General features: G+C 60.3%; 1 protein-coding gene across 1 annotated transcript in view; it reads left to right on the forward strand.

The window, feature by feature from the left end:
* The window catches only part of LOC101949811 (fibrillin-2-like), a 272,305-nt gene that overhangs the window by 188,482 nt on the left and 69,578 nt on the right, over positions 1-14,245 (forward strand). The window contains 9 exon segments of the mRNA XM_024112612.3: positions 159-281; positions 1,861-1,986; positions 2,087-2,212; positions 2,778-2,900; positions 3,538-3,660; positions 4,781-4,906; positions 5,946-6,068; positions 6,484-6,606; positions 9,011-9,172. Coding sequence (XP_023968380.1) covers positions 159-281; positions 1,861-1,986; positions 2,087-2,212; positions 2,778-2,900; positions 3,538-3,660; positions 4,781-4,906; positions 5,946-6,068; positions 6,484-6,606; positions 9,011-9,172 — 1,155 coding nt within the window.

The following is a 14,245-nucleotide window of genomic DNA, read 5'->3' on the forward strand; positions in this document are numbered from 1 at the left end:
GTCCACAGGAGCCCAGGGTGCAGGCGCATCCTTCTGTCCTGGCGCTCTCCGATCCTGGGCTCTGGGTGCTGGTACCGCCATGTGGGTCCCGTCTGGCTGGACAGCTGGTGCCCCAGCAGGGGCCTGGCAGTGACTGGGGCGTGACTGTTCCCATGCAGATATTGACGAGTGCACCATCATGAACGGCGGCTGCGACACGCACTGCACCAACTCGGAGGGCAGCTACCAGTGCAGCTGCAGCGAAGGCTACGCGCTCATGCCGGACAAGAGGTCGTGTACTGGTGAGCGGGGATCTGGCTGTTCTAGTGCTGGCACACGGGCTGCGCAGGGCACTGCAGGATGCAATACAGCCTCGCACGGGGGTAGGGTGGGACTATCTTTGGGCCTTGCCCTGCGAGATGAAGGGCACCAGATGGGCTCCATTGGCTCACTCTGAAGACAGCACTTAGCCCTGTGCATTGACAGACACGCCAAACTCACCCTGCTTTCAGCCCCGTGCACTGAGGGGCACCCCCAGCTCACCCTGCCCTCAGCCCCGTGCACTGACGGGCAATCCCAGCTCACCCTGCCCTCAGCCCTGTGCACTGAGGAGCACCCCCAGCTCGCGCTGCCCTCAGCCCCGTGCACTGAGGGGCACCCCCAGCTCGCGCTGCCCTCAGCCCCGTGCACTGACGGGCAATCCCAGCTCACCCTGCCCTCAGCCCTGTGCACTGAGGAGCACCCCCAGCTCACCCTGCCCTCAGCCCCGTGCACTGAGGGGCACCCCCAGCTCGCGCTGCCCTCAGCCCCGTGCACTGAGGGGCACCCCCAGCTCACCCTGCCCTCAGCCCCGTGCACTGACGGGCACCCCCAGCTCACCCTGCCCTCAGCCCCGTGCACTGACGGGCAATCCCAGCTCACCCTGCCCTCAGTCCCGTGCACTGAGGGGCACCCCCAGCTCACCCTGCCCTCAGCCCCGTGCACTGACGGGCACCCCCAGCTCGCCCTGCCCTCAGCCCCGTGCAGTGACAGGCACTCCGAACTCACCCTGCCCTCAGCCCCGTGCACTGAGGGGCACCCCCAGCTCACCCTGCCCTCAGCCCCGTGCACTGACGGGCACCCCCAGCTCGCCCTGCCCTCAGCCCCGTGCACTGACGGGCACTCCGAACTCACCCTGCCCTCAGCCCCGTGCACTGACGGGCAATCCCAGCTCACCCTGCCCTCAGCCCCGTGCACTGACGGGCAATCCCAGCTCACCCTGCCCTCAGCCCCGTGCACTGACGGGCAATCCCAGCTCACCCTGCCCTCAGCCCCGTGCACTGATGGGCACTCCGAACTCACCCTGCCCTCAGCCCCGTGCACTGAGGGGCACCCCCAGCTCACGCTGCCCTCAGCCCCGTGCACTGACGGGCACCCCCAGCTTGCGCTGCCCTCAGCCCCGTGCACTGACGGGCACTCCGAATTCACCCTGCCCTCAGCCCTGTGCACTGAGGAGCACCCCCAGCTTGTGCTGCGCTCAGCCCTGTACTGGACACGGGTGCCCCTGGCAGCCAGATGGGTGTGTCATTCTGATGGTGTGTGGTGAGCAGCTGAGTGGGGACATTCCCTGCAGGTGCCCTGGCCTGCCCAGCAATGCCAGGCCCTGACCCAGCCTCCCCGTGGCCATTGGGTTTGGAGCCGCAGGGAGTCCCTGACCCAATCTCTTTGCTGTCTGCCTCTGGCAACACTTGCTCCCTACCAAGGGACCCTCGCGGCTGTAGCCCTGTCACCTCACCTGCCTTGCTTAGTCACCACGGACCTCCTCCCATGTCCAGTGATCCCCTTCGCTACCACCCCGCGGTTCCAGGCCCCTGCTCTGACAGCTTCTCCCTCCCTCGCCAGATATCGATGAGTGCGAGGACAACCCAGAGATCTGCGACGGGGGCCAATGCACCAACATCCCAGGAGAGTACCGCTGCCTTTGCTTTGACGGATTCATGGCCTCCCTGGACATGAAGACGTGCATCGGTGAGACAGCCACGCCTGGTGGTCGCTGGGGAGGGAGGGTCTGGGACCTGCCCCGGGCCCTGGCACAGGACTGCAGGTACTGAGCCGTGTTCTCCTGCAGATGTGAACGAGTGTGACCTGAACCCCAACATCTGCCTGCACGGCGAGTGTGAGAACACCAAGGGCTCCTTCATCTGCCACTGCCAGCTCGGCTACTTCGTCAAGAAGGGGGCGACGGGCTGCACAGGTGGGAACACTGCTGCCCCAGTGCCCTGGGCTGTGGGGAGGCTAGGCAGGAGCAATGCCACAGGTGGCAAGCCCCAGAGCAGCTGGCTCCTGCAGGGACCCCCCCACCGTGAGAGGGCAGGGACTGCCAGGACCAGAGCCAATGAGTCACCCACACTGGGCTCTAGGCAGGAATCTGTTCCCAATTGATTTATATCCTGTGGGCCTGACTCTCCTCTTACCGCAGTCTGTCCCCATCATCCTGGGGGGGTCACTCACTGCACAACCCCATCACACCAGGGGTCACTCACTGCTCACTCCAGTGTGTCCCCACTGCCCCGGGGGTCACTCACTGCACAACCGCCACGGTCCACGGAGGGTCACTCACTGTGCACCCCAGTCTGTCCCCATGGCCCCAGGGGGTCATTCACTGCTCACCCCTCCATCACCCAGGAGGGTCACTCCTGGGTCAGCCTGGTCCATCCTCATGGGCACTTTGAGCCCAGTAGACCCTAAGTTTGTCCCCCCCTTCACTCAGGGGATGAGGGGCCTGGCTGGGTCAGGTCTAATGCGCTTCCTTTGTGCAGATATCGACGAGTGTGAGATCGGTGCTCACAACTGTGACATGCACGCCTCCTGCATCAATGTGCCCGGCAGCTTTAAGTGCAAGTGCCGCACGGGCTGGCTTGGAGATGGGCTGAAATGCAATGGTGAGTTCCCAGCCCAGGCGGGGAGGTGACTCAAGCAGCTCCTAGCATGTGGCCGTGTCCCTGGCCATGTGCACCTGCGGATACTGGGGTCAGCTGTGCACACACAGTGCTCCACGGGCCAACAGGGCATTGTGTTCACACTAGGGTGACCAGATGTCCCGATTTTATAGGGATAGTCCTAATTATGGTGTCTTTTTCTTATATAGGTTCCTATTACCCCCCACCCCCTGTCCTAATTTTTCACATTTGCTATCTGGTCACCCTAGTTCACATGGGCAATGTGTGTACATATGTGTCAGTGTCTCACGGCAAGTGTATGTGTCAGTGTGTGTGTGTGTGTGTCACGGGCAGAGTGTGCGTGTGTGTGTGCGTGTGTGTGCTCATGAGCAGTGTGTATGTCTGTGTGCACGTGTCAGTGTCTCAAGCAGCATGTGTGTGTACATGTGTTTGAGTGTCTCACAAGCAGTGTGTAGGTGTGTGGAGCTGTGCTGTCTGTCTGGGTGTCCCCATGCTCACCAGCCGGGGGTGGGGAGCCAGGAGGCTGAAGCCGTGCTCAGACCCCAGCCTGTAACCCCTGTGCTGCCCCCGGGCGCAGACCCAGAGACAAGCAATCCTCTCACTGGGCTTCTCCCCGCAGACCTGGATGAATGTGCCACTGAAGAGCACAAGTGCAACCTGAATGCCAATTGCGTGAACACACCTGGCTCCTATCGCTGCGCCTGCAGAGAGGGCTTCTCCGGCGACGGCTTCTCCTGCTCAGGTACAGGGTGTCTGGGCGCTGGGGCAGAGCGAGGGGCCTGGCACCCACCCGGGACTGCTCCAGTCTACCCCAGCTGTGGGGAGCAACTGATCGCTCCTTAGCTACTGTGGGGATGCAGAGACAGGGTAGAGAGATCCTCCCCTCCCCCACCAGCCCCCATCCTCTGGGATGCAAACCCTGACTGACAGCCAGACAATCTCCAAACCGCACCCATCCCGTTCGGTTATCGTGGGATCCCCCCACCCACCTGTTTACCCGTGGGATCCCCCCACCCCCCACCCGCTCAGTTACCCATGGGATCTCCCCACCCCCACCCACCTGCTTACCCATGGGATCCCCCCACCCCCCACCCGCTCAGTTACCCATGGGATCCCCCCACCCCCATCCGCCTGGTTACCCATGGGATCCCCCCACCCACCTAGTTATACACAGGATCCCCCATCCCCACGTGCTCAGTTACCCATGGGATCCCTCCACCCCCACCCACCTGGTTACCCATGAGATCCCCCCATCCCCACGTGCTCAGTTACCCATGGGATCTCCCCTCCCCCACCCTCTGAGTTACCCATGGGATCCCCCTTCCCCTTCCCCCTTGTTACTCATGGCATCCCCCACCTCCCCACATGCTTGGTTACCCATGGGATTCCCCCCATGCCCACTAGTCCGGTGCACTGATTTACCCATGGGATCCACACACACACTCAGTTACCCACGGGATCTCCCCACCCCCCACCCGCTTGGTTACCCATGGGATCCCCTCATCCCCACCCACCCATTACTCGTGGGACCACTCTGGCCAGCTCCCCATGCCAAGGGCAGATCTGAGAGCTATCTCATCACTAGCTGCGAGGCCTCCTGCCCTCCTGCCTGTGGGGGATGAGTAACCTGCTCTAGGTCAGGGAGCCCTCCCAAAAGCATGCATCTCCCGCAGGTGCTTTTGGGAACCCCCCAACAGTACCTAGCTTCCTTTCCTCTCCTGGGGAGCGCCTCCAGCTGCCCATGAGCTGGGGGGAGGGGGCACTAGATTGTGGCGGCTCGTGGGAGATTCCCTGGGGTGGGGGGTGGAGGCTCCAGCCTTCTCCCCACTGCTGTGTTGATGTGCTGGTGACCTCTCCTGCAGATGTGGACGAGTGTGCAGACAACGTGAACCTGTGTGAGAACGGGCAGTGCCTGAACGCGCCCGGGGGCTACCGCTGCGAGTGCGAGATGGGCTTCAACCCCACGGAGGACAGCAGGGCCTGCCAGGGTAAGAGCATGGCTCCTGCAGCACGGCGCTGCCCGGCCTTTCTACACTGCTCCGGCACAGCCAGGGCCTTCACGCCACGCTGCTGCCAGTGCGGGGCCCTGGCCCTGCCGCCGCCCCAGGGAGCGTGCCAAGGCTCCAGTCACCGGCTGGCATCTGGTGTCCTGGGCTCAAGAAGGCCTAGGCTTCTTTCCAGGGAGTGCGAGGAGCCACCCAAATTCCTGCCCTGTCAGAGTGGCCATCATGCCCAGCCCCACCCCACAGCACCCTTGGCTGCAGCTGGGCTGCAGACCTCTGCCCACTGCACCGCTCTGGCTGCCTGCTCCTCTGCCGCCACTTAGCAGCTCCTAGGTGAGCCTGTGACATCTGCTGAGCCCAGAGATCCCCCAGGGGCAGGCGCCCGGCCCTTCCCCTCACACAGAGATCCCCCGAGGCAGGCGCCCGGCCCTTCCCCTCACACAGAGATCCCCCGAGGCAGGCGCCCGGCCCTTCCCCTCACACAGAGATCCCCCGGGGCAGGCGCCCGGCCCTTCCCCTCACACAGAGATCCCCCGGGGCAGGCGCCCGGCCCTTCCCTTCACACAGAGATCCCCCGGGGCAGGCGCCCGGCCCTTCTCCTCACACAGAGATCCCCCGGGGCAGGCGCCCGGCCCTTCTCCTCACACAGAGATCCCCCGGGGCAGGCGCCCGGCCCTTCTCCTCACACAGAGATCCCCCGGGGCAGGCGCCCGGCCCTTCCCCTCACACACTCCACTCATCTGCCTGGCGAGGGGCTGAGTTCTCCGCACAGGCTCAGGCAAAGGTGCTACCTGGGGGCTGCTGAGGGCCCAGCTGTAGAGCAAGGGCAGGTGGTGAAGATGGGGGCTCAAGGTACGGGCTTGCTGCACGGGGTACACACTGAGCCCAGGGCAGCATCCCCTGCTACACCAGAGAAGTGTCCTGGAGGAGTAGGAATCCGGCCTGGCCTGTCGTTGCTGTCACATGGGGGGTAGAGGGGAAGCTGCTCCGCTGTCCCCTCAGCACAGCTCTGTCTCCCTGGCAGACATCGATGAATGCACCTTCCAAAACATCTGCGTCTTCGGGAGCTGCCAGAACCTGCCTGGGATGTTCCGCTGTGCCTGTGATGACGGCTATGAGCTCGACAGGAGCGGAGGCAACTGCACAGGTAGCTGGGGCCTGCACCTGGGAATCGGTTCTCCCTGGTCAGCACCCTGGGGTCATCTGCAGGGGACGAACTGGTCCCAGCCCTGGAGGGGAGCCTGGCACCCGGGAGCTCAGCGACAGGCCCTGCGGGCTCCAGGTTTGCCCAGGGCAGGGCTTGCTCTAACCAGGGCCAGGTGCCAAGGATCCTGCGGTGCCCTCAGTAGACCGCCTGTCACTCGACTGATCCTGAGGTCTGAGCCCTGGCAGAAGTGGGGGAGGGGAGGGGCTGTCTGTCGTCACCTGGGGGCGTGAGAACGCTCCCCGTCATGTGGGGAGCATAGGGAAGCAGCCGGTACCCTCCCCAACTGGGGCGATCACTGAGGTTTCCTTGGTGATCAGTGATTGCTCCTGATACTGAGTCGTTCTCGTCCCTGCAGACGTCAATGAGTGCGCGGACCCTGTGAACTGCATCAACGGGCTGTGTGTCAACACCCCGGGCAGCTACCTGTGCAACTGCCCCCAGGACTTCGAGCTGAACCCCACGGGAGTGGGCTGTGTGGGTGAGTGCAGCTTCCAGCATCCCCAGGCCTCACTCCTAGTGTGATCCAGCCGCTCCAGGGTTCACTCAGACCCCATTCATTGGTAGAGACAGGAGAGGTGCAGAACCTGCCCAGAGGGGAGTTTCTCTGGCCCCAGACTCTCAAGGTTGGCTCATGCCCTGGAGGTTTCTGGCTTGTCCAATGTAACTGGGGGTGATTTGTTCTCCAGGCAAAGTGCTAATCCTGCTTTCAGTCCTAGTCAGACTTTGGCCTCCCGGAGACTAGAGGCTGTGAGTTCCACAGGTTAACTCAATGTCCTTTTCCTGATACCTGGTTCCCTCCGCAGCACCATCTGCTCACATCTGGGTCCTCACAGCCCTGGTCCGTGACACACATGGTGGGCCTGGGGGGAGCATCCCCATTGTTCACAGGAGAGTGGGGGAGCGGGGAGAAGAGACACCTTGAGTTGCTCGGCTCTTTCTGCTCCCTCTTCCCCCACCCCTCCAGTCAGCTCCTGGGGCTGCGGGGAGAGCACCACCTGCCTCCTTCGGCAGCCCTGATTGGCTGCTCTGACACAGACCCTGACCCCGACCCCCACCCTGCACTGTGACCCACAGACCCTGATCCCGACCCCCACCCTCAGGGCCGGCTCCAGGCACCAATGGCAGCTTGTAGGAGGCAGCATTCCGCCCAATCCTAGGGCTGCATCGCCACTTTGTTTTTTGTTTTTTTGGTGGTGGTGTTCTGCTCCAGCCACCCTGTAGGGGGCGGCGGCGCGGAAGACGGGAGCGCCCTGCAGCAAGCCCGGCAGGGCAGCCCGCATCCTTCCCTCCCAGCTGACCGGAGCAGCGCAGAGCCCTCCCGGCAGGTGGCGGGGCCGCATGGCAGCGCCCCACTGAAACCCTGGCCGCCCCCCTTCTCTCTCTCCCCCCCCCCCGGGGCACATCTGCAACACAGGGAGTCCCCCTGCAGCCCCTGGCTCTGGCCGCGCCACATCTTTTTTTGCTTTGCCATTCTGGCCGCCCCGGTTTTTTTTGCTTGGGGCAGCCAAAAAGCCAGAGCCGGCCCTGCCCACCCTGCCTGTGACCCACAATCCCGGCTCAACCGCCCCGACCCTGCCTGTGACCCACAGACCCTGACCGCAACCCCCACCCTGTGCTGTGACCCGCAGACCCTGCTCAGCCACCCCTGACCCCGACCCTGCGCTGTGACCCTCAGACCCTGCTCAGCCACCCCTGACCCCGACCCTGCCTGTGACCCGCAGACCCTGCTCAGCCACCTCTGACCCCGACCCCGACCCTGCCTGTGACCCTCAGACCCTGATCAGCCACCCCGGACCCCGACCCTGCCTGTGACCCGCAGACCCTGCTCAGCCACCTCTGACCCCGACCCCGACCCTGCCTGTGACCCTCAGACCCTGATCAGCCACCCCGGACCCCGACCCTGCCTGTGACCCACAGACCCTGATCAGCCACCCCTGACCCCGACCCTGCCTGTGACCCACAGACCCTGCTCAGCCACCTCTGACCCCGACCCTGCGCTGTGACCCTCAGACCCTGATCAGCCACCCCTGACCCCGACCCTGCGCTGTGACCCACAGACCCTGACCCTGACCCCCACCCTGCGCTGTGACCCACAGACCCTGCTCAGCTTCCCTAAGCCCACCTTGCACTGTTCCTGCCTCGGGTCATGTGCACAACTGCCTCCCTCTAGGTGCTCGGGTGCTACCTGCAGTCTAAGCCCCAGCGCGATCCACAGACCAGGGGGATAAGGCTCCTGCGCCTATCGCACCCATGGGCTCCCTCCGTCAGGTGTCCTTGGGGGGCACGTAACTCCACAGGAACCAATTGGGGAGGAGTGGGGGGGGAGGGGCAGGAATCTCCCTTACACTCTCTGGGCCAATCTCTGGGCCATGCCAGGTATCAGCCCTCCCAGCTGCAGTCCCCTCAGGTGCTATGTCATTGGCCTCCTGCCTGCGGCTCGCTGGCAGAGCCCTTCCCTGCTGCCTGGACCTACCGAACTCCATGGGAGGAGCAGGGCTTAGCGCACCCCTGGCATTAGGATCTCACTCTGGCTAGCTTAGCATGCTCCCTAGCAGGCTGGCTTTTGTGAATCCAGGGGGCCTGCTCTCCATATGCATTGTCCAGAGACCTGGGTGCCTAACTCAGCATTGTGGGCTGCGGGTGTTGCTGTGATTTGCTAGGTGCTATGTCCCTTTGTGGGGCTGGGCCAGAGTGACGGACTGGGGAAAGCAGGCGAGGGGAACTCGGCTCTTATCAGGAGGGACGGGTCCTGGGCCATTGCAAGAGACTTCCTCCATTGCTGCCAGGATCTGCTGCACCCCTCCCTCTCTGCCAGCTTGGGCAGCACTGGGGGCTTTGCTCACCCGAGGCTCACTGTCTCCTTTCTGCCCTGCCCCGTGCAGACACCCGCGTCGGGAACTGTTTCCTGGACACTCAGGACCGCGGGGATGGTGGGATCTCGTGCAGCGCTGAAATCGGGGTGGGCGTCACTCGGGCCTCCTGCTGCTGCTCGCTGGGCCGTGCCTGGGGGAACCCCTGTGAGCTCTGCCCTCCAGCCAACACAAGTGAGTAGGGGAAGTGCTCTGGGGTGACTCTCACATGCAGTGTGCTTAGCGCTCGTCTCTGCTCCGAAGGGCAGGGGCAGGTTGGACCTGGGACATGGGGAAGCGGGGGCTGCGTCGCTGCATGCTATGGAGTCTGGTGGACATGTGGGGCCTGGGTGCATCGCTCTGTATCGGGGAGGATGGGATGAGCTGAAGGCTGGGTGCAAGTGGGACAGAGACTTTTAGATCAGGCGGGACCATCATGATCATCTAGTCTGACCTCCGGCATTTTGCAGACCACAGAACCTCCCCCACCCACTTCTGTGGGTCCAGAACCTCTGGCTGAGTTACTGACGTCCTCAAACCTTGATTTAAAGATCTCAAGTTACAGAGAATCCATTTACTCTAGTTCAAACCTCCAAGTGACCCGGGCCCCAGGCTGCAGAGGAAGGTGAAAAACCACCAGGGTCTCTGCCAATCAGACCTGGGGGAATAGTCTCTCCTGACCCCAAATATGGTGATCAGTTGAACCATGAGCAAGACCCACGAGCCGGACACCTGGAAAGGAATCTCTGTAGTAACTCAGAGCCCGTTCTCTCCAGCGTCCCATCACCAGCCATTGGGGATATTTGCCAGTAGCAGTCACAGATGGGCCACATGCTATAGGCAGGCTCCTCTCACCATCTGCTCCATAAACGTTCCCTGCTCAGTCTTGGGCCAGGGTAGGCTGTTTGGGACGCCTATTCCCCTGGGAAGGCTGTTCCTCCTGCGCTGGCTAGAAACCTTCATCGAACTTCGAGCCCAAACTTGATGATGATCAGTTTATAGACATTTCTTCTTGTGCCAACATTGGCCCTTAACTTAAAGAATTCCGCCACCTCTCTGGTGTTTATCCCTCCGGTATATTTATCGAGAGTGATCGTATCTCCCCTCAGCCTTCATCCAGTCTGGCTAAACAAGCCAAGCTCCAGTGCACAGCTGGTGGAGAGACTTGAACTTTGGCGGTGCCTGGCGGGGCGGCCCAAGTGTACGGGGAGACTTCGGCAAACCAGTAAAGTGCCTAAACCACTGTGGCTTATTGTTAAAAAGCAACCTAGTCAGCAAGCTGTAAATTGGCCATTCAGCAAACTCAGCTTGATGAAGGCAGGAGGGGAGGGGGTTTTGGGTGCCACGGAAGGGGCAGCTTGACCCCGCGTCCTTCCTGCTAAGAATTGTGTTGAAGTTGCTGATTCATGCATTTGAAAAGAGCAGGAATATCTACTGGGGTCTCGGAGCTGCAGACTCTGGAAAAACCCACACCTGGTTAATCAATAATCAGAAGGAGCCTCTTGCTTGAAACTGCTTACTTGACAAGTTTTCTTTAAGGGACATATCATTGTATTATTACTAATGTATAAATAAAGGGGGAAAAGCTTGAGATGGGTGAGACTCTCTTTTGGGGGGACTCGTTTGGGGACTCTCTTTTGGGGGGACTCGTTTGGGGACTGGACTCTCCCTCTGGATACATCTTGTGTTCCCCAGCCACTCGAAAGCCACACTCAGCCTTGGTAATTATCAAGGGTTGGGGGTGTTTTACTAATCTTGTTGCGGACGTGTGTAAGTGCTTGAGACTAGTAAAGTATAGCTTTAAGTGAAAACACTCTTGTGTTGTCCTGTCTGGGCCAGCCATCTGTCAGTCGGACGGCCGTGTCTCCCCTGATTTATTTCCTGACACCACCTCGCACAGATTAAAGTTACCAAGAGCTTTGGGTTGAAAGAACCCCGGGTAACACAAGTGCCCTCTTCTGTCTCCCGAACATCATCAAGCATAAAAGGGCAAGCTGCCCCCGACTCATCTCAGTTTCTTCCTACAGCCTGTAATGGTCGTAGAAGCTCCCTGGCCTTGCTTTTCCCAGTCTTTACTCACACTGCAAACAGCACCGGGTAGAGCTAGTGTCGCTGAGCACCCGGCGCCGGATAGAGCTAGTGTCGCTGAGCACCAGGTGCTGGGTAAAGCCATTGTCGCTGAGCACACGGCGCCATGTGGAGCTAGTGTCGCTGAGCACTCGGCGCCGGGTAGCGCCAGTGTCGCTGAGCACACGGCGCCGGGTAGCGCCAGTATCGCTGAGCACACGGCGCCGTGTAGCGCCAGTGTCGCTGAGCACACGGCGCCGGGTAGAGCCGGTGTCGCTGAGCACACGGCGCCGGGTAGAGCCGGTGTCGCTGAGCACCCGACGCCGGGTAGAGCCGATGTCGCTGAGCACTCGGAGCCGGGTAGAGCCGGTGTCGCTGAGCACCCGGCGCCGTGTGGAGCCGGTGTCGCTGACCACCCGGCGCCAGGTAGAGCCAGTGTCGCTGAGCACCCGGCGCCGTGTGCAGTCAGTGTCTCTGAGCACACGGTGCCGGGTAGAGCTAGTGTCACTCATTAATTATTTAGTCAGTTAGTTAATTATTTTTAAAAAACATTTTGTTGTTGTTTATGTGGTTTTGGTGTTCTCTCTCTGGGTCCCGCCCCCCCCCGGGACTATGTCACACTCTCTGGGTTTCAAGCCCTGACGCCCTTGTGGCAAGACAATGCCTACTAGTGACCCTCACACCAGCTGCCTAAGTGTTTGGGGAAGCTCATGTGAGTGATAAGTATGCAAAGGCTTTAAGCCCCATTCTGAAAAAGACAGAGCAGGCAGATTGAAACATCAGTGCTACATCCTCCATTGGAGCTGTCTGCCTTGGGCTGGGTCCCAAGCACCTTGGCATCAGTCCATGTGTGCCTCTGGGTCACCTGTACTGAAATCATAGAAATGTAGAACTGGAAGGGACCATGAAAGGTCATCAAGTCCAGTCCCCTGTTTTCACAGCAGGACCAAGTACTGTCCCTAGAGGGCATTGAGTCAAGTCAAGTCAAGTCCAGCCCCCTGCTTTCACTAGCAGGACCAAATACTGATTTTGCCCCAGATCCCTAAGTGGCCCTCCTCAAGGACTGAACTCACAACGCTGGGTTTAGCAGGCCAATGCTCAAACCACCAAGCTATCCCTCCCTTCCCAATAGCGCTGTTGGAAATGGGACTCAATACGTGAAGAGGGTGAGATCTTCAAAAGACAGGAGGGTGTTCGCAGAGGAAGCACTCCTCCGAGCACACCTCTAAACAGGGGAGTTGGTTGACTCGACAGCCCAGCATGGGCCTGTCAAGACCGGCTCCTGAAGCACCTTCATCAGCGTGTCCTAGCATCAGGTACCACAGAGTGTATGTCTGGTGCCCTCTACTCCCGGGTGTTTGCGGCTGCAAGAGAGTTGTTAAACTGTCACCATCAGTTCAAGAAACTCACCTGGCTCCGGCGCCCAAGGCACTACCTTCAGCTCTGCTCCATGCAGCCCCATCGCATCTGGCCATCAGTGTACCCATTAGGCCAGTAGAAAGCCATGGATGATCTCCTCAGGTCCTCTTCCTTCCAAGGCAGAGCCTCCTTCATGCTGCCGGCAGGTACAGCATCACCGTGGTCACAAGAAGAATCTTCTTCCTCATCAGACTCTGCAATGGGATCCTGTGTGTCCCAGCCTCGCCAGTCCCATCATCAGGAGTATGCCACCTGCCTGCCCTGCTCTGAGCCTCGCTACCAGCAGGGAGCTGATCGAAGGGACCCTTGAGCTACACATAGTCGGGGACTGGGGCGTACCAGTGACCCTTTTGGAATGCGTGAGGCTTCCCCCTCTGCAGCCTCCTCAGCTGGCTCTATCTCCTGGGCATCAGGAGCATTGACACTGCAAACACCCTAGCGTTGGTACCGAGCCCGGCACAGGCAGAGTCAGGATCCCTGTCACAAACAGCCTGGACCAGGAGAGCGATAGCATCCTCTTCTTCATCCCCTGACGAGGCAATTGTGGTGGAGCCTGTTCCTCCGCCTCCTCGTGATGCTAAGACTCATCAGGAGCTGTTGAGGAGGATGGTTTTGGCCCTAGACATCCACCCAGAAGAGGCCCGGGAAAAATCATACAAGCTGGCGACATTCTGAGATCTGTGGCTCCAGTGAGAACAGCTCTCCTGATAGATGAGGCTATCTTAGCGGTTCTCTGGCAGACCCTGGCTTCTCTGCCTCCAACTGCAGAAAGCGGGGAGAGATGGTACAGTGTCCCCTCCCGGGAATTCGAGCACCAGATAGCCATCCTTCTCCAGGCTCCCTTGTAGTACCAGTAGCCAATGAAAAGGTTTGCACTGCAAACCAGCAAGCTTTGCTTGGGTGCCAGGATTTCACCCAGTGGTATACGGTTCAAAAACAAGTTCTCAGATGAGGTGAAGCAGGAGTTCCAGTCTTTAGCAGAGGAGGGCAGTTTGGTCACCAGAATGGCTCTGCAGGCGGGTCTCAATGCAGCAGACTCTGGAGCCCGCAGCTACCCCGAGGAGCTGCTCGTCCTGATTACACTCTTCTGGCCTCGCTCCAGAGGTGCAACAGACAATCCAGGACTTCCTGTTGGAAGGGCTGTCGCTCTTCTCAGAAACAACGGACAAGACTCTGCAGAGTCTCAAAGAGTCTAGAGCAGCCCTGAAATCCCTGGGCATTTCCAGCCCAGCAGTGAGTTGGAAGGCATTCCATCCTCATCAGTCCCAGCGTTTTAAAAGGTTTGCTCCTCGAGCCCAACACCTGCCAAGGAGAAGGAGCAGAGGCTACGAACCACCACTACCTCCCTCTGCTTCCCCAGCTGCCAGTTCTTCAAGGCAGGCAGCATCTTCTGAGAGCCCATTTGGAGGGGCAGGCAGATGACCAGTTCCCAAAGGGCCGTCTTTTCTTTTCCAATTTCCCACATGTCTGTCATGCTTGGGCCCACACTGCAACAGATCCGGGGGTTCTAAGCATGGTGAAGGGGGCTATACACTCCAATTTATTTCTAGCCTTATTCCCCCTACCCATCCTTCTGCAGGGAGTCCTCTCCTGAGACAGTATTACTGCCAGAGGTCCTTGGAGGAGCTATCTAGGAGGTCCCTCCTTTATTCAGGGGGAAGGGGTTTTTCTCCCAATACTTCCTGATCCTGAAGGCAAACCCCTTTTGCTTTCAGGATCAGGAAGTATTGGGCGAAAAAGGCCTAATTTTAGATCTAAGGCAGTTAAACAACTTTCTGAAAA

This window comes from Chrysemys picta, chromosome 25, assembly GCF_011386835.1.
Source record: "Chrysemys picta bellii isolate R12L10 chromosome 25, ASM1138683v2, whole genome shotgun sequence".
Taxonomy (NCBI): domain Eukaryota; kingdom Metazoa; phylum Chordata; order Testudines; family Emydidae; genus Chrysemys; species Chrysemys picta.